Source organism: Ammospiza caudacuta, chromosome 2, assembly GCF_027887145.1.
Source record: "Ammospiza caudacuta isolate bAmmCau1 chromosome 2, bAmmCau1.pri, whole genome shotgun sequence".
In the NCBI taxonomy this organism is placed as follows: Eukaryota; Metazoa; Chordata; class Aves; order Passeriformes; family Passerellidae; genus Ammospiza; species Ammospiza caudacuta.
Genome location: NC_080594.1, coordinates 31,851,694 through 31,879,636, shown reverse-complemented (window position 1 = coordinate 31,879,636; position 27,943 = coordinate 31,851,694). Strand labels below are relative to the sequence as shown.

At 42.9% G+C, this 27,943-nt stretch overlaps 4 protein-coding genes across 4 annotated transcripts in view; 3 read left to right on the top strand and 1 right to left on the bottom strand.

The window, feature by feature from the left end:
• KPNA1 (karyopherin subunit alpha 1) overlaps window positions 1-18,974 on the top strand; it is a 57,332-nt gene extending 38,358 nt beyond the window's left edge. The window contains exons 12-14 of the mRNA XM_058824740.1: window positions 6,568-6,695; window positions 7,441-7,619; window positions 8,569-18,974. Of these exons, the coding sequence (XP_058680723.1) occupies window positions 6,568-6,695; window positions 7,441-7,619; window positions 8,569-8,756 (495 nt within the window). The 3' untranslated portion in view covers window positions 8,757-18,974. The remainder of the gene's footprint in view (window positions 1-6,567; window positions 6,696-7,440; window positions 7,620-8,568) is intronic.
• On the bottom strand, window positions 15,252-23,440 carry FAM162A (family with sequence similarity 162 member A). The gene is made up of 5 exons (XM_058824742.1): window positions 23,195-23,440; window positions 22,058-22,177; window positions 19,781-19,889; window positions 16,582-16,690; window positions 15,252-15,517 (listed from the first exon to the last, which is right to left on the bottom strand). The coding sequence occupies exons 1-5, from the start codon at window positions 23,208-23,210 to the stop codon at window positions 15,431-15,433; spliced, it is 441 nt and encodes a 146-aa protein (XP_058680725.1). The 5' UTR covers window positions 23,211-23,440; the 3' UTR covers window positions 15,252-15,430.
• Window positions 23,373-27,943, top strand: part of MIX23 (mitochondrial matrix import factor 23) — an 8,788-nt gene continuing 4,217 nt past the window's right edge. The window contains exons 1-4 of the mRNA XM_058824743.1: window positions 23,373-23,572; window positions 24,590-24,715; window positions 25,209-25,355; window positions 27,719-27,778. Coding sequence (XP_058680726.1) covers window positions 23,522-23,572; window positions 24,590-24,715; window positions 25,209-25,355; window positions 27,719-27,778 — 384 coding nt within the window. The 5' untranslated portion in view covers window positions 23,373-23,521. The remainder of the gene's footprint in view (window positions 23,573-24,589; window positions 24,716-25,208; window positions 25,356-27,718; window positions 27,779-27,943) is intronic.
• LOC131571951 (cystatin-A-like) overlaps window positions 25,233-27,943 on the top strand; it is a 19,361-nt gene continuing 16,650 nt past the window's right edge. The window contains exons 1-2 of the mRNA XM_058824744.1: window positions 25,233-25,355; window positions 27,719-27,778. The gene's annotated coding sequence lies outside the window, so the exon portion shown is untranslated. The remainder of the gene's footprint in view (window positions 25,356-27,718; window positions 27,779-27,943) is intronic.

Sequence of the window (27,943 nt, the reverse complement as noted above, 5' to 3'; positions counted from 1 at the left end):
AGAATGATTTCAGCGTATGATAATTTTTTCACGTCTGCCTGGCATAGTAACCCACATTTTTGCAAGTTACCAGCTGATCTAACTAGTGGATTATTGCTTCAGAACAGTTGGGATGTTGAAATGCTGTGGAACTTTGGGTAGCGCTCAAGCCATAATCTAGCAATCCCTTCTGCACACCACGAAGACATTAAAATGTTTTGATGAATATAGTAGGTATTTTACCTAAGCAGTATTAACAGACAGAACTATATTTAGTGTTGTCTAAGACTGCATTGGGTTACACTCCCTCCATCCACCCACTGTAAAGTATAGAAATATAAAGTCAGAGGGAAGGACTTTTATATTCATCTCCACTTTCATACTGCCTACGATGCTGTTTGGTAGCACACTCCAAAGGCTTTCACTGCCATTTCTAAAAGATAAGGCAGCAGCCTATCACTATTAGATTTGCACTCCAACACAAAAACTAAACTCTTTCTAGCGTTAAGGCATTGTAAATTAACATGCATGAAATGTGTGGAAGTGTGTGCTGAACTTTCTTTGGTGGCTCTTCCTAAAGCACGGGAAGTGTGGGGTTTTTTCCCCACCAAAGGTGGAAGTGAAAGCCTTTCAGAGTGTGTTATCAACAGTGCCTAGGCAACAGAAAAGTGTGGTGGAATGCAGCAGTCTTTCCCCTCTTTATTTCTGTGCTTTCAAGGTTTGGGGTGGATGTGTATATCCTAATGCAGTCGTGATTGTCACTAAGTATAGTTTTTGTTTGTTAATTTCCTAGTTTGTATACAGCTTTGCTGTACTTCAGTGGATAGCTTCCCCAGTCAGGGAGAAGGGGAACTACATCTTCCTGGGAGTCAGAAGGAGAACTGCACAACTGAAGCTTAATCCTGACTGTGGACCCTTCTGAAGGGTATGAAAGGCTATCACATACCTCAGAAAATGTTCTGTGCCTTAACTCCGCAACCAGTTGAAAAGCTGTGGAGGGCAGTACATCAGACACAATCCTCCATGTCTGACAGTGAAGACATCATAGGAGTTCTCTGCTCTTGACAGGTTAAGAAACTTCTCACTTCTTTTCTAACATACCTTAAATGTTCACAAGAACATCTGGAAGTCTGAGTATGGGTAGGCATGGTAGCCACAAGATCTGTGCCATATTTTTCCTCCTCCAGAGTTTCTTAACCTTGCAGAAGAGTGACATGGGCAAATGTAGCAAATGATATATTGTGTGTCACAGTTTTAAAAACTGTGGAATGAAATGCATTTTTACAAAATGTGGTGAAAGTTACAAGCTCAGGTTTGTCAGAGACTCTTCTCCAAAAAGACCACTGGGGACCACTCCAAAAGCAGTGCTGGGGACATGGAAAAGAAGTTACATGATTCATACAGAGCTGTGGTTTATACAGGCATCAAGTTACCTTAAATACACAGTGTGTTTCGTTTATGTCGTAGTTGGCATAAGTAACCTAAGAATCTTATAATGCTGTTTGTGGTAGTAGGACTTTAAGAAGTATATTCATTAAGAGCAAAATACTGCATTGCTGACAAGGTCATATTAGTTTGCAGACTAGAGAAAGTCAAAGATTAATCTCTCTCAGATTTGACTTTGTGTTTAAGTACAAAATCTACTTTCAGGCTTCTGCATACCTTAGACCACATTGAGGGCAGCAGAGCTAGAGTACCTTTAATTTCTGTATTGTGGCTGAAACCCACAGCAGTCAGTGGTGTGTTGCTGCCTTTGGGAGGCTGGTTGGTCTGTTTGGTTTTTTCTTTTTTTGTTTTGGTTTTTTTAAGATTGACCGATCCTAAAAGCAGGAGAGAGCTCAACAAGGTGCTGCTCATTATACTGTAGGTTCTTCTTGATGGCAATAACAGCCTTGTGTAAACTGGCTAGAAGTTTGCTTCAAACACAGCTTGGAGGATAGGCTTAGGTGTCTGTGTCAACAATAAAGGTTCATTAGAACTGAGATCTGAAGTGCTTCCTCTCTGACTCCAGGAAGGCAATGTTCTTTGTACCCATGCCATAGTGTGAAGTAGTTTCAGCTTACAAACATTTGCTAAGTTTTTTATGAAGCAGTTGTAAATTGAATAAATAAACAAGGTAACTGGAAAAGAAGTCACTGAGAACTAAAATTTCCAGCCAGGAGGGGGAGATCAGAGCAGCAGGGCTGTATTTACAGCTGCCAATTATATGGTGACTGTTTTTTGATTTGTTAAAGGTAATGTGAGTGGTTGCAGGAGCAGGAAAAATATCACAGTCTAAGACTTGTTTGCTTTCACATTTATGTGATGAATGATATGTGGGCATGTGGTGCCAGCATGTGCACACTAAAAGTGTGTGTGTGTTTGCACATCACAAGTGATTTAGGTGTGGGAACCCAAAGGGAGAGAAGCAGATTCTCACGGGGCTCAGAATATGAATTTATTATACTATGGCTGAAGACCTCCCTAGCAACAACTAACAACATATTTTGATGAAACATCCATGCAGGTGTAATGAAAAATTCATTTTTGTAATCTAGCTTCACTCTTTAAAAATCCAGTCCTGTGAAGTGAAGAAACTTGATTAAAATAAGACAGGTGGAGTGTTTCCAAGAGATAGGCAACCCTCCTAGAGGACTACACCACTGGGATACCAACTATTAAAAAAACCCCCCCAAACCAAAACAACATACACACCCCAAACCAAACATAGAAAAGTTGACACATAAGAAGTGAGCGTCAGGTTTGCTGAAGTACTGAGCATTAGAAATTAAGTTTGAAAGTTCATATTTCAATTAAAATTCAATTTCAGTTAAAAATCAGTTTTGGTTTTCAGAAAGACTTGTAATTACAACTCCAGATGGGGTTCAGTTCCAGCAAATACCAATGGATGCAGCTGGGCAAAAACTTGAGTGTTAATGTATTAAAGGATGGGCTTTGGATTGCCTATTATGCAAAAAAGAGATTTCTAATGCATTTTGTAGATAGCACCTCTGTGCCTCGTAGTGGCAGCCTAAAATGTTTTTATTTCTTTCATGTTTTTCAAATTCTTGTTGAACAGAAATCCCTTAACTCTCTTCCTTTTGTTTGAAAGCTATACTTATCTTGAGCATTTTCTATGCACTACACTTTGGTCTTAAACACACTTCCATATCAGGCACACACATTATAGGAATGCTAAAAAAGTAAAGTAATTTGAATTAAGCCAGTCTAAGTCCTTAGAAGTTTTATGTGCCTCATCCTGCCACAGTTCTTTAGGGCTTTGCTCTGCCTGAGGCTTGCTTTTCTTAAAAAAAAAGAAACCAAAAAACAACACCCCCCCCCACACTAAATCAAATTCTGTTTTAGCATTTACTGTTTTATTACTTAAAAGAAGTTTACTTGAAAGGGAAACATGACCTGTTTCCACAGTAACTGTTGTTCCCCCATAAAATATCATCGAGATGGGAATCCTTAGGTGTTCTAGTGTGCTTTCAAGAGTAACTGCTGTGGGCAGGCTGCAAGTCATAGGGTGTAAATACAGATGGTGCCTAGCACTTACTCTGTGTTGGTACTATATTGTTTCCTCCCTTGCTGAGCTTAACTAGACTTTTGAAATCTAGCGAAGATATTAAGGTTAAAGCAGATCATTTTCTCACCTAATTAATGTGGTTTTTTTTTCCTTAAACCTGAGCTCTTAGAGTTTCAATTGTTTTTGAGAGGCTGCTAGTGGAAAAGCTTTGTGGTGTTACAGGGGGAGAGTTGAGAACCTTTCATTCAGACTCATGCTAGGGTGAGATGGCAACACTTATATTGCGAGTCAGGCAGCAGCAAACATAAAAGTATATTGACTGGTAATGATCTTCTTGAGTCAGTCTCTTTCAGAGAAGTGCCTTATGAGAGGCTGTGATTCATTGTGGTGCTTTAACTTGTTCTGCTTGGGTAAAGACAGCCAATTTCATTGTAGAGCAGAAACAAAGCAAGGTCCCCATAGCCTTTTACACAATAGAAATAGAGATAAGAGCACTCAGCCAAGAGATGGGAGATAGGGATTCAGTTCTTTCTGAGGGTTCAAGTGTGTATTTCTCCACTCTCAAGAAGAGTAATTTTACCCACTGAACTGAAGCATTCAGGCACTGAAGCAATGAGTTCAAAGTTGATTGAGCCTGAAGAAAAACAGTAACAATCTTTTGTGTTTCTCCCACTTAATTGCCCGGATCCTGGACCTCCCAGTTGCTACTCAGTCAGTTTGCCAGCAATCTAAGTACACTGTAGTCTTCCATACCCACCACTGCTTTTGGGGATAACATAAATTCCCCCACCACACACGGCAGGTGCCCAGGCAAATGGGTTGTGTGACCTGCAGTTCCTTTGCAGCTGAGGTGCTGGGATCTTCATTAAGCTTTGCTCCAGTCCCTCTAGTAGCTGGCATCCAGGCACATGGGCCCTATGGGCTGTGATCCTGCCCCAGTGGTTGATGTTGAGACCTTCACCTGCTGCAGTTGCAGGTGACCCTTTCATCCAAGACCCGACACCAGTTGCTGCCCCCAAATTCACGTTTTATGGGACCTGATTTCATGGCCCATTTTGCTGCTGAGACACCTCCACCCACTGCAGCTGCTGGCCCCACAGACACAAGGGGTTCTCCTGAGGTCTGGTCCAGTTCCTGGCCCAAAGTGAGTCGTGCTCAGTTGCTAGCACCTAACCTTTACAGGGTCAGGTGGGACAGAGAGAGGGGTTATGTGGTAAAATAGTTAAGGAAAGATTTGTTATTAAGTTTTGCACAGTTGCACTTGTGGAGGCCCTGGAGGGGCTTCTCCTAAGTTACACCCCCTTGGCTCCTTCCCCTGTTCCTATGCCTGAATATAGGTACTCCTGAGGCTCTCCCTCCCTCTTCCTTGATTGGGCCTCACCTTGATACTGCCTGGAGACCAAGGTCAGCTGGGAGGCCCCTGGGGGGAGAGGGTGGGACCTTGGGGGGGAGTGCATGTCGGAGAGGAGAACGTCTCACAGCGTGTCTGAATTAAACATCTATGGATGTTATGCAAAAGCCTTTTTTGCTTCTTTACCATGGACTTTGCTAGCAGCAATTCAAGCTGCAACATGCACATGTCCCTGTCATCAGCTATAAAGTCCAGGCTGGCTCTCTGCCTCTAGTTTCTTAATGACCTATTAGTAAGTGACTGAACCCTTTTCTTCTTTGTGATTGTTTCCTTATCCCTTGTCTATTGGGTTTGTGTCACTGAGTGTTTTATTTATTACTTTCCTGTTATTTGTATCTGCCTTTGAGCTGGAAAGGTCCTTGATCTGATAACCTTAATGAAGCAGATACTCTCATGTTCCAAATACCCTACAGTGATAATTTCACAAATTAATTAGATTTTTTTGCAGTAAAATACATGAGGGGGTAAAATGCATCTCTTTTTAAAGATACTTCCTTTTATCTTTTTTGATTTTTTTAAATAGCTGGCTCCTGTTTATGACCAATCACTTTCAGCAGTCATGTTCTAAAATTTCAGTTAAGGATACTTTTTCAAATATTCTTGGCAATGTACAAATGCAGTACAACGTGGCGTGATGGAGATAATAGTTTTCCTTTAGGACCCCAGATTGCTGTATCAGAAGTGGGGATTCTTTAGAATAGGAGGCAGTGTTCGTGGGCCTGTTGGCTGGTACAACTAAGAGGCTGTATAGGATTTACGAAGCAGAGGCAGTGTGGATGCCCAGACAAACAGGAAGGATAAAAGAAGTATCAAACAACTGTTTTATTTTTACCAGGTTAGCCATTCACACTATGAACTGACTGTAGCTTTTTGCTGTATGTAATCTGTTTTCTTCTGCAGAGCTTTGTGCAAAAGATCTTTTTGGCTTTCTTTGGATTTTTCTTTGTTAGTTCTGTGATGATTTATGCTTGTGAAGTGATAGATTAAAAAAGTATTCCTGAGATCTTGCTTGGTTGAATGATCCTTATCAAAATGTTTCAAATCCTTGTCATAGGTATATAACAAAACTGGTTTAATTTTCATCTTATTGCAAAAGGCTGTTTTCAGAAGGAGTTACCAGAAACTTGAAGTTGCTGCTCAAATGTTCATTTGGCTTCTATCACTTTGTTGAGCTAAGCAGGAGAACCCTACTGCCAAACCATCAATGCTTTGTCTTTTCATCAGGTGGTTGCTTCTTTTGAGCAGTTCTTACATGAGCAACTTTGCTCTGTTGTCTTGTGCACTGGAAGTGTATAATGGCACAGAGGCCTATGAAGTTAAGGGATCTTAATGACTTAATGGTTTACTGACTTAATAGCTGAGAGGTTTACTACCTGGAAAAATAAGGGAACTATGGCATTCTTTTGTTGTCAGGATATGATTAAGTAACTCATTAGATATGGCAGTCGCTAGATTCTGAATGTGTTTTTGAATGAATTTTGAATGAGAGCAGACCACAGCAATAACTAAGGTTTTGAACGTAAAGCTGAAAACTGATTTATCAGTTTTGATGTTTGATGAAGTGACATTTCATTGTTTAATGTGTTATGTTGGGCATGCACATTAACTCAGGGCAAAGAAGTTATTTCTAATTTTTATTATGACCCTGCCATGTCATTTGTTTTTGCAGACAGTCATAGACGCCCATATCTTCCCAGCTCTTATAAATATTTTGCAAACGGCCGAGTTTCGGACAAGGAAGGAAGCTGCTTGGGCCATCACAAACGCGACATCGGGAGGCTCTGCTGAACAGATCAAGTATGAAGTGCTTTAAATCTTTCAATGCAATAGGCTGAGTTAGTGTTTGTGCAAGAAAACAAACTATCGGCCTAGAAACTGAGAAAGCTTTCACTGTGCTTTCAGTGCTGTATCCAGAGAGACCATGGCCTTGTTATGAATGGGCCTTTCATTCCTTCAGGGAGAGATCATAAAAGTATTTCAGCTGTAATACTTATTTACATAATTATACCATTTGTCTTATGTAAAAAAAAACCTAAATGCAGGTTTTAAACTAACTTCTGAGGGGTGTAGAGTGTAACACAGTGCAGTAACAGTCTGGAGAGGAATAGCTCAGCCCCTTGGACAATGGCATCACGTGCATTGTTTCTCCTGTTTTGCTCATACCGGTACGTTATGCTTATATGCAGTTTTGTATAAAATAAAGACTTCACAAGCATGTTAAATTAATCTAATTGCTCTTTATAGAAAATATTTAGAAGTTACCATTATAGAAATATAGTTTATGGTACAAAAAATAAATTATTATTTCAGAGCTATATGGAGAAAGTGAGACAGAGAAAGAATTTTAAAGTTATTTTCATTGTTTCAGCAGAATTGACTGGATAGAAATAGATGTCTTTAATTTCCCTAATTTTTTCAGTCAAGTTGATACTTCATCTGATTGATTGTTTTGATTTGTTTGACCTTCATACTAAGTGCTTAAATGGCTACACCAATTATAATTTTGCAGACAATTTACTGGGTTCCATGTGATATTTTTCAGGTACTTAGTAGAACTGGGATGCATCAAACCACTCTGTGACCTCCTGACAGTAATGGACTCCAAGATTGTGCAAGTAGCTCTGAATGGGCTGGAGAACATCCTGAGGCTTGGAGAGCAGGAGTCCAAACGCAGCGGCAGTGGCATTAATCCTTACTGCGCTCTTATTGAAGAAGCGTATGGTATGGGCAAAACACCTGGGGAAATCTGGGAATACTGACATGGTCGCAAACTCATTGGAGCCTCAGCAGGCCCGGTTCTGTTAGTTCCCTTATCCTTATCACTGGTACTGAAAATAATCTGTTCTTTGATAAGTTTTCAGAGTACTCCATCTTCTACATTATCTTTGTGTATCGATTGGAGGAGAATGTGCAGATCTTCTTTTCTTGATTCATACAGAATAAAAGGTGTTAGAAGAAAACCACTACAATTCCCAGCAGTAGAGATTTACTAGAATTGCTAACATTTGGGTTTCATTATAGCATATTTCCCTGCTGTATTATTTTTCTTTGTATCTGACTTCAAGGCTTGAGTTTGCCCCCGTCCTTTAAAGCCTGCCCAAAAACTGGTTGTCTGAGTTTAACTGCATTGTATACATACATATTATACAGGTTAGGAAATGGAGTCTCCATCCTTGGAAGTTTAGAATACTTGTCTAGGCACATCAGATCTTATCTGGTGTTGATTAGTACTGCTGGGATGGGCTGCAGGTTGGACTAGATGATTATCAGAAGTTTATTTCAGCTTCCATGTAGGTGATTCTGTAGTCACAGTCTTCATAAAGAAAGCACTGTAAATAAACATGCTTTCAGGAAATATGGCCCTAAAAGTCTCTTCAGAAAAAGTCTTAGAGTTTGAGGCCTTGTTCTTTACCCATTCAAGCTTGTTGATTTAATTTTTGAGTGAAAAGGTAAAGGCAGACAGAAGGTATGAAACACATAACACAGTTACAGAGATCTCTGTAGTTCAAAATGGCTTTCCTTGGTTCTGGAGAGTACAAGTTGGATGCAGATCTCCACAGAGGAGCCTGTTCTTTCTGAAGGTGGGAGAGAATAATGAAACAGACTGAAAATTGTCACGGTCATATCCTTTGACTGAGCTGTAACTTTTATGTACTGCTTTTCTCTGCAGGCCTGGACAAGATTGAATTCCTGCAGAGCCATGAGAATCAAGAGATTTATCAGAAGGCCTTTGATCTGATTGAGCACTACTTTGGAACAGAAGATGAAGACAGCAGCATTGCCCCACAAGTGGATATCAACCAGCAACAATACATCTTCCAGCAGTGTGAGGCTCCCATGGAAGGCTTCCAGCTTTGAGGTGCCCCTGTGCTGTGTGCTCCTCTACCTAGCCAATCCTGTTGTCGAGCCACAAGCCACCCGTGGAGTGATTCTCTCAATGTTTTCCATAACCCTGTTTGCGCTCATTCGCTTGCCTTGTGCACATGCTCTTACATACGTCTGGAAAACTTTTGGCTCTCCATGGCAGGATGTCCCCTCCTTGGCAAGGGGTCGCCAGAATCACCCTTGTCCTCTAGATTCTGAATCTCTCCACTGTCATCTTCGTGGAGTTGAGGCACCTTTCTATACTTTGAGATATTCCCTGTTCCTATTACAGGAAAGTAATCCCTCCTCCACTTGGCCCCCCACTCCTGGCATCCAAGAGAAGGCTCCCTTTCTCTTGTATTTGCTGCAGAGTGTGCCTGCAGTCCAGGGAAACATTCAGCCTTTCTGAGAACATAGCTGAATTCATCCTTCATGTTCTCCCCTGGATGCCTCTTTGGACGGCTGCGAGAGATGCGTTAAACCTTCACACACGTCCTACCTACCTTGCTGTATGTGCCAGCTGGGGTTATTGGCATGAGGAACATGTTACAAACAATGGAGTAAGTTCTCTGGCCCCTGCAACAACAGGCTGCAATGGACATGTTTTGTGGTTCTTAGGAATACTGAACACATCCGGCCCCATCCCGTCTCAACACTGAGCTCCCAAGTTGGATTGCAGACCACTGTGGAGATTTGTATACCTTTCCAGTTTTTCCTCTCCATCCACGAAAAGAGAACCTGTGAATAGGTTACTCTTAACACCTCCCCAGAAATGACTTTCCAAAACAGCTTCTAGAATGGAGAAACTGCCCCCACTTCTGCTTGCCAGCACAGTATGATCCAGCCAGGCCTTCCTTAAAGATCAAGCCCTTTCTGGCTCCATGCTCCAGAGTCTGGTCCCTGGTATTCTAGTTATGGCTGAAAAGTTCCTGTCTGCCTCTTTACATTTTTACACAGCGTGACTTGAACAGATTTGTCTTCTGAAAAGTTAACTTCTGAATACAGAATTCTTAATTTGTAAAACTTGGCACAAGGAGTGTTAGATCTCCTTTTCATTTTCACGAGACAAGAGCTTCCTCTCCAGCTCACCTGATGGAATATAGTCCTCCTGGCCAAGGCCCTTATTTAACTAAAATGACACTACATTCACAGGATAGTACTATTACATCTGGATCCACCTGGCCTTCTCATTTCACTTTTCCCTTTTGCTGTTGATGAGACTTCAGGTGAATTAGCATGGAACGCATGGTTCCTCCAGGTGACATCTGTAAGGCATCGTTGACTGCATGGCAGCTGCCACACGCAGCTGGAGACTGCCCTTCTGCTAGCAGCATGTTCTTGGCTCTGCAACCTGCTTGGATCACAGAGCTCTGATGCAAAGGCCAGCCACTCCTCACTGAGTTCAGCTGACACTGGCACCAAACTTGACACGTCTGGGGAGATGCCGCCTGATTGAAAGTGGCAGTTCCATTTCGGAGAATGCAATGGATTCCCTAGGCCGTCTGCTCCCCCCTGCATCGGGCTATGTTCTTTCAAGCCATTTTGGATGCTTGGAACACACGTTTGTCCAGTGTAAACATTTCAAAATCGCCACTGGCAACTGCAGTGTCACATACCTGTGGTAAATGTTTGTGGCAGAACTGTCTTCAAGATCCTCATGGCTCCTCTCAGTGACAAGCCACTGCAAAAGCAAAACCAGCCCATTGGATACAGAGTTATAAAAACACATAAGTCACTTGTCATACTGCTGAAGGAAGCTAGGCAAAGGCCTGAACATCAGCTCTGTGTCACCATTATTTAAATAATCCTGTCTCTGCTTCAGGATAGAGACTCTGACCTGTGTGGCCACTGCAGAAGCCACCTGCTGCCTCCCTAGCTAAGCCAGTTGGCATCCACTTCCCCTCCTCCCAGTTATTTTCTCTAGTGCTGCTTTGTGCTGAAGGAACATTTAGTTTACTGCACTTGATCTGTAAATGGACTTCAATTCTTTGTAATTTTAGGGGGTTAAATTTGGTGGTTAATTTAAAAAAAGCAAAAAAACCCCTCAATGTTGCCTTTACATCACATATAAATAACTGTGTTTCTCTTTTCTTGAAGGGTGATAGAAGCACTGATTAGTAGCAAAATCTTGTTTTAGCTTTTGGATTTTTTTGTGCTGGATTTTTTTACGTGTAAATTTCCAATAACATGTCATTTCTATAAGATTTGTTTAAAACCATGTACCTCTTATTGGATGGTATAAAAATGCTACATATTTTGTAAACAAATCTGAGCAAAGTGTGTGTGCATATATTCTGTATATTCATATATGTATATTCTGTGTATATATACACTAGCGTGTATATATACATATATACACACACACATATATATACACACACGCATAAAGTGTGTGTATATATATACATACCTATATATCTATATATATTAGTGTTTTCTCTTCCAGGCTAGTGAAAACAATGTGGTGCATTGGCGTTTCCCTCCCCTGCCCCCCAAGAAAGTAATGACAATTGCCTCTAAATGAGTGAATTAAAAGAGTCCATTTAAGCTGACTGGTGTGCCTTCCTGTGTAAGGAGCCTGGCCAGTATTTGTTACTTTTGCCATGGATATGTGAATTCAGAGCAGATAAGTATAATCTTTAAACTTGGTATGTTTGTTTGAAGTGACAGGCCTGGTTGATGCAGGTAATATTGTTGTCCTAAATACTTAGACTGTGTAAGGCATTCGACTGGTACTGCATAATATTTTGAGTGAAAACCACACCAACAGAAGAATCAACATGGCACACATTAAATGGATTAAAATGCAGCTAACTCATAGGTCTCAATGTAATTTAAATGGTGTTTAATTGAGTGTATTTCCATCAGGATCTTCCAGCAACCAGTTCTTGGCATTGCTTTTCTTAGCCTTATTAATAGGTTGAAAAGAAACAAAATCTACTTCTAACAAAGGCTGCACATTAAGTGGGTACAGAAGGGAGATCAGGCTTGTGAATTATAAAAGGAAAAGCTCACTGATACAGACTGACCAGAATTACTTGGTAAGCCAAGGGCAAGTAAACTACTTGCATTTAACAGAGCCAAACATGTAGTGGAATGTTACCCATCTAGTAAGTAACAGCTAGGCCACAGATGAAGGACTCTGTTTTGGAGGCAAGTGCCAGTAAAAGTATGAGGATCATTATGTCATATTGCTTGAACACTGCTTCCTAACACAGTTCTGTTGGCTGTGTCCCCTGCTAGAAGAATTGAAACCAGTATTCTCTGCTCTCCTGAAGGATGTGCTCAGATAGGGACCATCTCAGAGAATGCCTCTAGCTGCCACTTTTGTGAAGGTCACGCTGTGTTTTGAATGATCTGTTGTTGTTTTGTGTCTAAATAAGAGGCAGCATGGTCTCATGTAGAGGGTAGGTGAGGAAGTTGTTGGAGTTCTTGTGTTCTTCTCTTAGCTTTGTCAGGCAGCATGTAACACTAGAAAAGTGTCTCATATTTTCTTCAATATTAAAATACATGCATTGGTTTCTGTCTGCTTGTGGAGATCCCATCTAAGCGTCTTCCTAATGCCCCACAGGCTGGTAATAAGAATTTATTGCATTTTTTTTGAAACATCAGGAAGGAGGTGGAAGCACTGCACTGAGATTTTAACAATGTCTGTTTTAAACTGGGTGTTAGAGAAAGGAAGATGCAGGGCTGCCTGGAATTGCTGTCTAGCAGTCCAGCACACAGATCTGTAATGCAATTAAAGTTGTGGTTTTGTTTGGGCAGCAAACAGGAGCCGTCATTCTTTCTGTTGGTAAAGTTCCCAGTGGAACATGGCAGGCAAGGTCGGTGTCTTGGATTCAGGAGGGTACCATGCCCGTTTTAGACTTGAAGGTCTTTCTTCAGGTGCCTGAGTCTTAGTAGAAAAGTAAGCAAGACCTGTTTGTGTACTGCTATGGCCGTGTCCTGCTGTGCCTCCTGCATGTTCCACTGAAGCAGTGTTGGAGTTGTTAGGTGATTGCTGCATTAGGAAGCTTCAGTTGCCTCTGGACCTGGTACAGCAATAAGGCACATGGTATAGGATTGATAAACTGGACTCTTCTGGATAAATGGGAATGGAGTTACAGACCAAGCCCAAGGGGGAAAAGAAAGTGAGGTACCATTTCAGGCTTAGTATGTTCCTTCCATTGTGAACTCTTGAAAGGCTTTGGGCTGAAGCTGTGAGCTCTCAGTGATCTGAGGGCTGTTAAGTTCTCCCATCAGCTGGACTGGCTGCCTTGGCCAGAAACATGTGCTGGTTTTGTAACCACTGTCCCCATTCAGAAGTGCTTCTTGGAAGCCATCATGCCAGGAAAGAGGTCGTTCCTTTCACTGCCTTGCTGAGAAAGATTTACATCATTTTCTAGTACCCAGCTACTTGCAAAGAAAACAGTGCAGTGCTTGGGAGCAAGCTGGAGACCACACAAAGCCCATTGTCTTGGGCTTTGGTTTGAGACTTGAGCCTATGCAGAAGCTGAAAAAAACCCAAAGTTGGGCAGTGATCTGGAGTCTTTATGCCAGATTTTGAAATGGTGGATACCAGGGTGACAGAAGGATATGTGGAGCTTTTGTCAAACCACTGGACCAGACTTCAGTTTTTGTGTACATGGCATAAAGCTTTTAGAAATTTAAGTAAAATGAAAAACTGGTTACTATTGCTGCTCTGAAGTGTTGCTTTTGAAGTGGTGTTTTGCATATTTTCATTTGAGCTGGCACTTTACCAGCTCGATGAGTCCAAATAGTTTTATTTCCAAAACTAGGAGAGGTACCTGTCAGTTCTGTTCACAAAGTGCACTCAGAGGGGTGTTGAAAGGGTGATATTTTTGAGATGCACAGTTTTAAGCTTTGCCATCACCAAGCATACATCACAAACCTGGAATGCACGTTCTCCTTTTTGGTATCACTTAGTACATCCATGACCACAGGCATGTAATTGGGCAAGATTTTGGTTTGGTTCCCACCTGTGTGCCTGCTGGTGTGGCAAAGAACCAGAATTGTTATGGAAAATCTGTTCACATACCTGCAGTGAAATGAAAATATGGCTTGCACTGAGTGCTAATTAAGTGGACAAATCTGTGCAGTTCTGCTCTACGTGACTGACAGTGTCCTTATGATCCTTTCCAGCCAGAGAATCTGATGACAGGTCATTGTATCACCTGAAGGTTGTGACTTCTGTGATGGGATTGACTACACAGCTTTTCTGATAGGTTACATCTCACTGTGGTACTCAGAAGTGCAATTCATAGATGGAATTGCAGCAGCTAGTGAAGATTTACCCTGCATTTTTGTAGGGCTTTTAATTATTCAGCAATGCTGCTAATTTTTAGGGGTGCAACAAAAATAATCTCCCTCTCACTCTGAGAAAGTTCACAAACTAATTTTGTTAAGCTGATGTGTCTCTTTTGGTTTTGGAGTCCCCAGGGCCAGGCAGCAGGGCAGTGCTGGGCAGTAACATTTTGAGCAGTCCTTACACTTTCAATCTACATTTCCTTCAAGATGAAGGTAAAAGAGGAGGGAAAATACTTCCCTTGGTTGCTGTGGGCTCTTCAACATGAATAGTGCGTGGCTGGGCTCAATGCTGGAAATAGCACTCTTGAGGCAGGTGATCTCTAAGTGGGCCTAGTATGATGAAAGCACAAACAACAATTGTAAAGAGCAAAAGAGCAAAATACATATAGATCTAAATGAGATTCATAAAGAAAGAGCTTAGTAGAGAGCAAGAATGCCTGATTGACTTTCTCATACTCATGTGCCTCTAAATAGTAAATCTGACAACAGAGGTTGAAGCAGTTGTTCAGTATTCCTCAAAACAGTCATCTCTGTTTCCTCATCTCATTGCCAGCTCTGCTGGGACCACTTTTAGGTGTCAGCTGCCACACTGTGGTTCTCTGGAATGCTGTTTCACTCTTCATCTCCTTCCTCATTTTCTTGAAGACAGACAGCTCTTCACAGGAAGTTACCCCTCACTTAAACAAATGCAGGCAGAATAACAGGACCTAGACCAAGGAATTAGGCTTTTTAATACCTTAGGATCATTTTGCTGATGTTAATGCAGGTCAGACAGTAAGTTTTGGCTCAAGGGCTCCCTTAATAATTGTTCTGTCTTGCACAAAGAGGAACATGTGGATTATTTGAAGTAGCCAGTACCATTACAGCATAAATACAGTTCCATTCTTGCTGAGGAAACCTGAAATAGTCAGTGATAGTGGATGGCTGGCTAGTGAAGGTATCTTGTTTGTGCAAGTGGAAATCAAATAGACCCTTCTTTTGTGTTAATTACCTTTCTGTAAGTGGTAAGAACATGAGACTTGCTGCAGGGGATTGGTACCCAGAATGCAGGCACAGGTCCTGCAGTACTTTAAAAGATGCTCTGGTGCACAGCACATGGGAAACAATGACATTGCTTATCCACTGTGCTCATGTGTCCTGTCCCACTAACCATGAAGAAAAGAGTTTGGAAGAAAGGGGCAGTTATAAGGAAAAGCAAATAGGCATTTCTGGTTTTATTGACTACAGGACAGCATATTCATTCTTTCTTGGACATGGGTGTACAGAACTAACATACAGGACAGATGTGATGGTATCCTCCCATCAGTGCTGAAAGGGACTTGGCTTTTCTACCCCAGTCCTTGATCTCTTCATTTCCTCCTCTATGGTTTAGCAGATGCACCTTCTTCTCTCAACTTGGCTTTCTTCTCCAGGTTTATGTTTAAAAGAGTTTCTTGTCTTTTCACAGCCTACAATGTAATAACATCATCAGTTACAACCTGAAGGACCACAGAGTTGAAACTTGAATCAATAACTTACCTGACCTATCCTTACCAAGGCACAATTCTGTCAGCTTTAATGCCAGGAAGCCAAGAGGGTTAAAGTAAAATATTGAGAGATTATTTTGGCTGAAAGTAATTACTTCTCTGGGTATAAATTAAGCCCTTTTTTCAAGGCACTAACAGATACATTCTGTGCTTCTGGTCAGTATTTACTGCTGATCTGATTTTCATGAGACAGAGAAACAAATAAAAAGTTAAACATAATCACAGACACAGAATATTTTGATATGGAAGGGACCACATAGATCATCAATTCCAGCTCTTCACTGAATGGCCCACTGGGGGATCAAACTTCTAATCTTGGCGTTATTAGCACCATTCTCTGGCCAACTGAGCTCATCTCAGGAAACATAAATAATTCCAGCTGCTTTGAAAACAAGGATTCCAAAGTAGCTGTCCTCTCTTCCTGGTACTTGCATTCATACTTCTCCAGTACAGAGGAAAATGCTCTGGGAATCATCAGTGTTTGATCTCTGCTGTTAAAGCCAGGAAAAATCCTTCCACTGTTTCATTTCAGAGTGCTGCATCCTTTTAATTGTAATAGACAAATTCTGATACAAAATGTCAGGTGACACTCAGTAGCTCACAGTGCTGGGGTAAGACTGTCACTACTTGCAAGGTTTCTCTAGAACACAGCAGTCCATAGAAACCAGACCTGAGCATTGGCATCAGAAGAGAGGCAGCATAACAAGTAAAGCTCTTCTGCCACGCAGAGGCTTTAGGCTCAGGGGATTTTGTTTAAAGGAAGCATCTTAATGGTGACATCATCCTTTTCTGATGAGAGTTAGTCAATGAGGGTCACTTCTGGGGAACCAGGAGGACTTGTTAAAATTTTGTTCAATGATAAAATGACAAAGAACCCCAAAACAAACAAAAACCCCCAAAGCAAGACAGTATTAAAAATCCATAGAGGAACTAAGATGTTTAAATTAAGGTTTATTTGCCCTCATCAGCCCAAATTCTGTGCTTACCTGCTTCCCACTGATCACCATGGTGATGCATCCCACTATTGTCAAGGCAATCATGACATAGCTGAACCTCACACGCAGGGTGGACTGTGCTGCTCTCACTGACTCGAGCCTCAAGAAAGAACGAAAGAACAAAAGAACATATTTGTTATCAGAGACCCAAATAATTCACTTGGCTAATTATTTAATTTCTGCTATTGTGCTGTCTTGGTAGTTTTTGCAATGCTAACAGCACTTGGCTCTTTTGTGCAAAGAGTTTTACAACAGGAAAGGCTGATCTCTAAGTACCTTGGGAGATAGATGGTAACAGAGGCATTCCTCTCAAAGCTGGGAACAAACCCAACTTTTTAATCTTAGCTTTTTCTGTTGTTAAATACTGCCTTTGCAGACCACTTGACTGCAATGCAAAGGAGGAAGGCTGCAGGATTAAGTGTGTTTGTTCATTGTGGAAAGAACAGGGAAAAGAGAGGAATGGTTTAACCAATACTGTATTTTTCTTACTGTCAGCTCCCTCTGTGCTCACTACCACCTTCCAATATCTGCAAAGCCAGGGAGAACTCATCTGTATTACAATTGTGATGTATTTAACAGAGTAAAACATGCATTTTTCTCTCAATAGCAGAAGTCTGCTAAAACCCCAAATATGGTGTTTTAACAGTTGAGAATTCATTGGGCAGAGGGAAGCATTAGCACAGCTTTGCAATTTCTTCTGCCTGAACTTCACAGTGGTTTCATTTATGATGCAGTCTTATTTCCCAGCAGGTGCTTCCTCTGCTACAGGACTTGAAAGTGCAATAAGTGACACACAGGCTGCTGAATGCAGCACTCAGAAATTCTGAACAGGACTTGGTAAAAGACTGGTGGTCCCCACTCATGCTGGAGTGAACAGTCCTAAAGGGATCTGCTTCCCTGAGAAACTAAGGAGGTGTGGAGGATTGTAAGCTTTCCTACATCAGCTCCAGACAGAGGAGCTCTTTAATTTTTATTTTTTTTTTAATTTTAGGGGACTTAACTAGCCCCACCAGTACCTACACCATCCTTTTGGGAAACCTGTTGCCTACTCTGCTGTTATCTTTGAAAAATCAGAAGTCTTCCACCAGAAGAGTAGCAGTTATTGACACCTTCCAGCTGTGTAGAGAGTAAAACCAAAAGATCGTATTTTCTTGAGTTAACTCTGAAGATCATTCTACTCAAATGGCATCTTGGTTACAGCAGGTTTTCAGTCTGTATTAGAACAATGCAAGAAGGGTTACAAGTGCTTTCCATAATAACCAAAGACATACACCCTGTATATTTAACTCTCCTTGCAGAATTTAGGGCAGATAACTCCCTTCTCAAGGAGGGCTGGTACTCTCACTGATTATATTTGGCACATGACAAAATTCCAGAAGACTGGAGAAGCACCAACACTGTGTAATGAAAAGAATAAATGCATCAAACTAGGTTAATTATACCCCAAAACTAATGTGGAGAATGGATTTAATGGAACTGGGAAGTTACATGGAATCTGTTACTACATTTTGACCCTTACATTTGGAAGAAAAAAAAAGGTACTTCAGGATCCATGGTAGTTCAGCATGGTAAATCACACAGGACCTGAGAGCTGGGAAGTTTTGTTCTTGTTTTTGTCAGAGCATTGATTTGAGTACAAGATTTCTGATCATAGGGAACAAACACATCCATCTACAATGAAACTAATGTTAATTTTAGCGTCCAGGTTATTTGCTTCTGCTAATAATCTGCAGTGAAAGCCTTGAGTGCAGGCTGCAATTAAGCTGAAATGCACAGCAGTAGGATTTTAAAAGGTTTGCTAGTTAATTTTGGAAATACCTTAGATGTGTTAAGAATTTACAAGAGCAAAAGGTAGATATCTAAACACAACTTGCATTTTAAATCAGTTCAGTGGCTAAGTTTAACATTTGTTTAATAAATGGGTTGCTTTACCACATTTTACAAGATTACTGAGTTATAGCACAAGCCCTTACAACACATAATTAATCTCAGATTAATTAATTAATTAATCTCAGAACAGGAAAACAAGTTTTTGTGCTTTTATAGTTCTCAATTGTCTTCTCAGATTTGGCTGAATTATTTGTCTAAATAAAAAGAATTCCCTATGCACTTGCAGAAATGGTCAGCTTTTATCAGCAGTTGGTTTGTCCTTTCAATAAACTACTGAAATCAATCACTTTGCTAACTCTGTTTTCTTAAAAACACTCATAACAAGTGTTTGGTATGCAAAAAATATATGAAGTGATAGTAAGTTTTAATAATTTACTCCTGTATGTATTTCAAATGTAGTTTTAAGAAAAATGATTCAATACAAAATGGAAGGCTTCCACTTTAACAAAATTCATCCTTGTGACACATTTAGATACAGGGGTGGATTTTCAATTCCTACGTGGTGCATCCAAACAAACAGAAAATATGTAAGAGGGCAGCTACATAATTTTCTTACTCAAGTAGTGCAAGATTTACTGTTTCTTTTTAATTAAAATAAATACATGTACTTAAAAGCATTATGAGCATCTTTTAAAAGATAACTATACTAGGAATGTTTTTTAAACTAAAAGTTGTCTACTGTTGATAAGTTTGATCTTTATTTGTGGTGTGCAAACCAGAACATTTTATTTTCTACTTTTCACACGGGACAAAGCTTTTGACATTTGGACTCAGCAGCAACAGGGAAATTTTGACTATATATAGTTAGGGAGCCTTAACACTGTTTGTTAGTTTAAATTCCAACAGTAGAGGAAGTTGGCCCATGCCCTTTAGGTATTCATTAATAAATACTTAAATGAGTTTCAGTTATTTTATAGCCGTATATGAAAGACTCCCACCGCAAGAGACTGACATATAATGAAAAACACTAGAAAAAGCTCACCCTAATGTTTGAAAAAAGCTTTCTAATTGTGAGAGAAGAGTAAAAATGAAATTATGTGACATGGTTTTCTAATGAAACAACTGATAAACGCTGGTCAACCCTTTGCAAAACAGGAAAAAAAATCAAGAGGGATACATTATCTTAGCACAAGAGAATTGCTGAGGTCATTTAATCTACAAGGATGTTAAACCATACACAGCAGGGTCAGGTTTTTCAGCCATGAAGCCCATTCTTTTGTAGAAAAGTTACTCTGGAGTTGCATGCAAGTAACTTATTTCTGCACAAAGTCTTTTTCAGAGTTTCAAAAGCAACACTTACGAGACAGTGTCTGGAATATCCTCTGGCTTTTTGTAATGGCCTGCCCACAACAAAAACCTTCTCTCCCAGGGTGTAGGTCTGTATCCAGGCACTCCCGAAGCAGATCGACCTAAAAAATCCCCAACAAAACACACAAAGACAAAACAACACCAAAAACAGCAGTCAGAGAGGCTGGATGGGCAGAGCTGTAACAAAACCAGTTAGAGTGAGCATGGCAGAACTCTAAATGTGATTGCTAGAAGTGGTTAGAGAATGGAAACTCTATCACAGATTAACAAACGTGTGAATATGGATGAAACCGAAGCCCTGTAAGGAAAGCCAAATCCTTCTCAAAACCTCTGTATCTGCAGGTCTAAATATGCAGAAGCTGCTCCGGCATCTAAGGTTCCTAAGGTACTGTTTTTCTATTTCATTTAAATAAGGTTAAAAAAAGAAATCAAATGGAACAGCTATAGAAAAGTCAACATGCTGCACAATAACAATAAAAGCCAATATAGCATCGTAGAATGTTTACTTTTTCATGCAGTGCAAGATTTTATCTGAAGGTATAAATAAACAGATGACCATAGGCAAAGACTGGACACATAATTTTCAGGTCAGTCTTTCAAAGGCCACAAACAAAATATTCATAATGTAACAGGGGAAGCTTTTCATATATAAAACACCATTAAAATCTAAGAAACAAAGTGCAAAGATAGCTTCTTCCTTTAAAACAATAGGCAGTATCCTGTATGGCCATGTTCTCCCTCATGGATTCATGAATTACCTAGGAAGTGGGGTGGATACGATGTGCTGACAACACCAGCTTATTAAAAAGCATAAAGAAGAGGGCTGAGCCCAAAATGCCACAGGGCTTTAGAACCCAGAGTCAATGAATTGGCCTGGGAACTCCCTTGTCCATAAGCAGGAAGCAATTCCAGTTCACACACAAGTGACACACTCTGCCCTCACTTATAAATCATTACCCAGGCCTGGGCAAGGCCTTGCGGTGCCACAGTGGTTTTGGCAAGTGACAGAAAGGAAAACAGTACAACTGTCAATGATCAGGAACTCAGACCAACACAACAGCATTACTGTGCCTCTGTGTAAAACTGGGACTCCAGCTTTTTGAAAGGCACAGGTATGGAATGGTCACCATGTGAGAAACTGTCACAGACTGAGACCCCTTGGCCTGGAAAGCAGTGACTGAAGCTTTCTTCAGCCCAGCAGAGCATTACAAGAGACACTGGAAGTGTGGATTATAATGAGGTCTTGGTTTGGAAGGGGTAGTGAATAAAGGAAAATCAGATTATAAAACAGTGCCCATTGGGTTAAAAAATAAATGCAAGTCTGTAGCTTGAAGAAATTCTTAGGGAATTTTAGTTTCCACATTCTTAGAGAATGGAGATGCTAAAAATACATCCAATCCAGCTTCAGGAAACTGGGCAAATTTGTTGGGGGGGTGGGGGGGAAATCCAGTGAGGATTATTAAACACCAAGATGCCACCTCTGGGGCAGTGGTATAGAGGAACTCTCTTCCTACTCTTCCTATTCTCTTCCTTAGGTTCTTGCTGTAGGTCACCATTCCCACTTCACAAAAGCATAAGGGATTTCCTTTGCTGGCCCTGCTGGAGACATCACACTTTTAAGGAGACCTTTTGTCCTACCCAGAGCAGCTGATCCACGTTTTTAACACAGAGTCCTGCCAAATGCTTCACATCTGTGTGCTCCTTCTCTCCTGTATGGGTGTGCCATAAGGAACCTGTGGTACAGGGAGCACAGAAACTGTCCCAAATACAGTGAAAAAACGTTTCATGGCCTGAGCTTTCCCTGACCAGCTCCACCCTTGAACGTGAACAATTCAGACTCTTCCCTGCAGGGCACGTTCAGTTTTTGGAACAGCTGGAGCTGGCTGCACTCTGAAAAACTGCAAAAATCTTTTACCTCACACAGCATTCCTAAACATGAACAGTTTACAGTGGGGCTGAACAGGCAGTCCCAGAGCAGAGCTGAGGAGCCTCAGTGTAGGAGTGTGCACCAGATAAGGCTCTGGTGATCTGCTACAAAGTGAATGCTGTGTGACCCTCACAAGTGGAAACATTGACCCCTGGCTTTTTGTTAGAAAACAAGACTTCACCAAATTTAATGCACCATTTTTCAGTCTAGGGACCAGAACTCTCACAAAATCAGGGATATGACCACCTGTGTCAGCCTAATTTCTGTTCAGATGATTGCAGCATGGGTATGCGAGTATTCCATAGCATGAAACATTGCATGACTTTTATCAAAGACTCTTACTCTTGGTCTGAAGGTCTTGCTGGGGTTTAACGCACAGCCTTCTGCTTATCTTTGGGTCCACTCCCTCGGTCATCCTCAGAACCGAGGGAATATTTCTTCCCAGGAGTTTAACAGCCCTATCTGGAAGAGAAAACAAAGGAAGCAAAGAGGCCAAATTTAACTCAGAGCAGTAGAAACCAGCTTTGCAATGGAAGCATTTCAGGGTTTTTTTTAACACAAGAGGAAAAAAAGAAAGAAAACAAATAGGTACAAACGAACCCCAAAAGTACCAGTTTTAGTTGTAACAGCCCACCAAAGAAATGAAAGCTTGTTTATAAGGTATGCCTTGAGCTTGCTCAGTAATCTTATGTAGAAAAATGTGAATGCAGTTAAACTAATTTAGGAAAAAAAAACCCAAAAGCAAGATACTGTCCTGCCAGCAATTTCTAATACACATTACAATTTCCAGAAACTAATCTATACATATGCTTTAGATACACTTAGGATGGTGCTATTTCGAGGACTGCACACCAGCATTCTACCAACACTGTCACATCCCAAAAGCATTGACAGAGTCAAGTCAAAAAGGCAGAATATTTACACTGAGAGGTAACTACTTTGTAGTGCATTAGAAAACGCCAGGGCACCTTATATACGAACACATACTCCAAAGAAGGCGCTTATAATGCATTAATTAATATAATAAAAAAGTTCGGGGAAAAACGTCAACCAAACTAACTCAGAAAGGCAAAAGGGGCACTTTAAAAAAAAAAAAAAAAAGTTATTTTTTTACTTTGTTATACTGTCGGAAGGTGTCTCTCCTACGGCCCTTTACTTTCGAGAAATAACACGCTCCCGCTCTGGAAAACCAGGAATTTACATTTAGGGGCGACACCCCCAACGGAGCCGGCCCCTTTTCAAGCTCTTTGGAGCACCCGGGCACGGCCCCACTCCTGTCCCTGTTTCGGACGCCAGTCCCTCACACACGGCCCCTCACGCTCGGCTCCGCTCCCGCCGCAGCGCCGGCCGGGGCCGCCCCTCCGCGCTCCGGGCCCGGCCGCTCGGGCTCCCGGGGAGGCGGCGAAGCGGCGGCAGCCCCGGCTCGGCCGCGGGCTCGGTCTCTCCCCGCCTCCCTCCCTCCCTGCCCGCCTCACTCACCGGCGCGGCCCCACATGGCGCTGCCTAGGCCCGCTGGGCGCCGCTCAATGTCACCGCTGGGCCCCGCCCCGGGCCCGCGATTGGAGGGAGCCGCGCCGCGGGGCGCCCGGGGCCGCCGGGGTCGGCGCCGCCTCCGGTGGGGGCGGCCGGAGCTCTGGCAGCGGCTGCGGGAGGCGAAGGGGCCGCGAGGCCGCTGCCGGTGGAGATGCCCGACTGGGGGCCGCTGCGCCGGGGGCCGCGCTCCGGCGGGTCCCGCCCCGCTCCGCCCCGCGCGTCATCCCGGCTCCCCGCCGGATTGGGCGCCGCGGCTCCCTCGGCCGATCCAGGATGGCGGCGCCCAGCGGAGCCGCGATCTGCGAGGACTTCGCCGAGTTCCAGGTGAGCCGCGCGGGGCGGGCGGGGCCGAGCCGGGCCGGGCCGGGCCGGGCCGGGCGCTGCCGCCGCCGCCTCCCCCTCCCGCGCCCCGCGCGCTCCCGCCGCCTCCCGGCGAACGGCCCCGCGGGAGCACGCGCCCCGTGCGCGAGGTCACCCCGCTGCTGGCGGCCGGCGGGATGCGGCGGGAAGGGAGCAGGTCCGGCCTTCCCCCCTTCCCTTCCTTCCCTCCGGCAGCAGCGGGGCCGCGCACCTCCCCCTCCCCGCAGGTCCCGTTCCCGGGACAGCGCTCGCGGCGCGGGAGCCACGCGGGCGGCGGGAGCTCCGCGGGCGCCTGCGCGGCGTTCGAGGGAGCGGGGCTGCCACCCGTGCCCTCGGCGCTGCGAGCGGGGCCCAGCCCGGCCTGTGCCTTGAACACGGACTCTCAGAATATCCTGAGTAGCTCGGGACCCTCAGGAATACCGAGTCCGGCTCCTGGCCCTGCACAGGACACCCCAAGGGTCGCACCATGTTCCTGAGGGTGTTGCCCAAACACATCTTGAACTCTGTCGGGCTTGGTGCTGTGACCACTGCCCTGAGGACCTGTTCCGGTGCCCAAACACCCTCTGGGTGAAAAACTTTTTCCCGAGACCCCACCTAAACCTCGCCCAGCTCAGCTTCACGCCCCCCGGAATGGTGGGGGTTTTATTCAAGTTTGCCGTTTTGGTGCAGGTTGTGCCCGGTTTCCTGTGTGGAAGTGGGGACGGGGACTTTTGCAGAGGCTCCTCAGCCTGTCCATGCTGCCTGCAGGGCCAGGGGACTTCAGGGGGCATCAGTAACTCACCTCTGCTCTGGCCTTTGCTGCCAAGGATGCCGTGGTTTGCATCACATACTCCTGCATGTGGGGTTGCTCCTTTGGTGTGCTTCTAACTCTTTGTAAGGAATCCTATTTAGTTTCTATTAAAATGCTCGACTATGCTAATTTTTTGTAATAGGCTTTTCTGAGGGATATAACCAAGTATCTCTCTCTTTCTTTTAATACAGGAGCTGCTCAGGGTGATGAGGACAATCGATGATAGAATTGTTCATGAGTTAAACACTACGATTCCAACAGCTTCCTTTGTGGGGAAAGTTGATCCTGGCCAGACGTGTAAAGAGCTGTACGAGTCTGTGAGTGTGCTCACCTTCACTTTCAGCTCCCTTCCCGCTGCTTTGTCGTGTGCAGTGGCCACTAAAACATCCTCAGTGTCTGAGGAAACACTGCCTTGGTAGATCCTGCTTTGTGCATCCTTAACTGTCCCGCTCAACGTCTCCACACACTGCTTCCGTTTAAAACCATGCAGGGAAGTTCTTTGTTCTGCAATACTGATCCTTCAAGGATCTTTTAAAAAGGGTTCTTGCTTTTCCTGCTGCTCTGCAAGACTCCTCATGTTTGCCTTTGACTTTTGATCGACTTGGTAAGAGCAAGAATGATAGGATAGTCTAAGCTGAGAGTAGTTGCTGCTCAAAGCAGTGTTGTTTCCCACAATGTGGATTATGAATTCAAAGGGATTTCTGTAGGCACAGCAATACCGTGACTTTAGAAAGTGTCTCTTTAAACTTACAACTAGGAGGTTTTTATTCTCTGATGAGTCACTGTGACTTTCCTTTTCTCCCCACTTAGTTGATGGATGCTCACACCAAGAGAGAAAGAATCATCAAAGACTGCATCTCTCAGACTTCCGCTGTAGTGAAAACCCTCAAAGAAGAGAGGGAAAAGGCCCATGAAGATGCAACATTATTAAAGCAACTCAGGAAAGAGCAGACAAAGGTGAGTGGTGGGTGCAGCCTTTGAGAGATCATTTATAGAGGAAGAAGTGGATATCTTTCCCAAATAGAAGGACCAGTGTGATGGAGAGAACCTGAAGTGGATCCTGAGTCAAGCAGTTTTTTCCAAGGTTCTCGTTGGCTCTTGTTGGGTCTTGTCAGAATTATTTTCCCAAGGTCTCCCCAAAGGCAGAGAGCTGCTTTTATTCTGCAACTGGAGCATTTCCGAGATTCTTTTACATGAATGCTGTAGAAAAGCACACATTCTTTCCCATGGTGGATTCTAACCTTCACTGACTGACACCACTGAGGCACAGCTTAACTTTTCCTACAAAATGCTTGTTCTCTACAAGATGCTCCCAGGCAACCTTGAATTCCACTTACACAACCTTTTTGCTGTTTGTTATTTCCAAATACTGGATTCTGGATATTGGATTAATATTTGGAGTACCTTGTCATGGTGTATGAGAGAGACTTCTGGGTTTGCCTATGGAATGCTAATGTGCAAATGCCCTCTCAACTTTCTGGCCTGTGGATGGGAAGTACTTAAGCAGAGTGACCAGGGGGATTGAGTATCACAAGTGGAGAAGGGAACCCCACTGAAGTTCTCACCTCACTTCCAGGGCCCCTTTTGTAAGGAAAAGGATACTGAGAGAGCCATGTGGCAGACGAGCAGTTTTATTATTAAAGCCTCACTTACTGAGCTGCTAACAGGCATGGATATTAGTTTGGAAAACTGGAGTGGTTGCTTAGTATTTTCTACAAATTTTGTTAGCAGAGCCAGTTCTTTAAGTCATTTAGTTACTGAGCCTGAAATCTCCCACTGAAAACACTGGGAGGATCACAATTAAAATGTGTAATGATTGGAGGTGGCTTCAACTGTTAAAAGCATTCCATGACTTAGAAACATTTCAGAATTTTTTAATGAGATCACCTCAGATTTGTACTTGGACCATATGAGGTGTGATCCCCCTGCTTTTTTTTTTTTTTTTTTTTTGGCTTTCCAAAACACAGAGAGTTGTGTTTTTTCTACAAGTCAGAAAAGCTATCTTGACAGAACACATTCTAGTTTTAAGAGTGGGAATTTCAAATATCTCTTCACTTGCTTGCACTACAGATCTCTTTTTCCTTGTTCTGTGTTTCTCTCGTCCTTCTAGTTGTAAAACTTGGAGGAGTTTGTGCAAAATTATTACTTCTAGGTCCCTGAATGAGAAAACTTGGAGTAGTAGTTTCTTTGAACTACTTAAGATCCTCTGAGTGTTTATTTTATAGACTTATCCATTTTATGGATAAGTCACTCTGGATGCTGGATTGTTATTTCAAACAGATTGAAGTCCTGTTGATTTGGGAGAAGTACATCCAACAGCTGTAGCAACTCTGTGTCCCTGGATATCTTACTTGGAAGGTTTTTAGTGGGATTGTTGTCTTGGCTTGCACCTGTTCACCAGGCCTCTAATTGGAACCATGTATTGAAAATGGATAAACTCTGACTCTTTGTCTGTTGTGTTAAAGACTCCAACAAGAATGCATCTTAAATTTGGGCAAAATGGTAGATGGTTCTTAAATCTCCTACTATTGCCTCAGGACCAAATTACCCAAAGACAACTGTCACGCCTGGCCCTTGGGGTTAATAATAGGTGTGAAACAAAGAGATTCTTGCCCTTCTCACAGGTCAAGTGAGTGGTCAAGAACTTTGTATTGGTGGTAGTTCTTGCCAGAGCTTTTGCATCTGTGTAGAGCTGGTTTGTCCTGCCGTGATGACATGAAATATTAAGTGGTTCAGACAGCATAAACAACACGTGATCACTGCAGACCCTTTTTGGTCAGTGCACTGAGTAGGTAGCAAATGAAGCAGAGAGGGTCTGTTCATAACCTTAGTTTTAAATCCAGAATCCTAGCTGGATTCCTGGCTTTGATGCCAGCTTCATATATGACTCTAATAATGCAAGAGTGGCAACTCAAGGCTGCAGAGCTAACCCCAGCCCTGGCATTCCCTGTGCTCAGTGCTTGCATTAGGTGCAGTTATTTGTGCCTGTGAAGCCATCAGTGTTAATCAGTTAATTGCTAGCAAATCTGGATGGGTATTATTTAGGAATAGAGCATAAGTAATGAGGATCTACTGCCAGGCTTGCTTTGTGAGTCTGCCTTCCCTGTGCCCTTGCAGACCTGTGTGTGCCCTGAGCACTGGCTGGCTGGAAGGGCCGGGCTCCCAGGGTGATTACACATTGTGCCCTTTGGTTTGCACCATCACAGGAGGTGTGCACCTGCTGCTGGGGTTGGGTGCTGGAAAGTTGCACTTGTAATAAATACTGAAGGCTGCAGGGAGACCTGTTTGACAATAACCCTTGTGTCTGTTATTTTCTGCAGTTGAAATTGATGCAGTCGGAGCTCAATGTTGAAGAAGTGGTAAACGACAGAAGCTGGAAGGTACTCGGTCATTTAATAGTGATGATGTTCTATCCCAACAGACAGTCCTGCACTGGAGGGTGGGACTGGTGCCTTGTGAAGAAACTTAACTAGAAATAGATGAGGGCACTGCTGGGGGAAATGCTTCAAGTCAGTCATTTTCAGAGTTCTGGATGCAGAGATCAA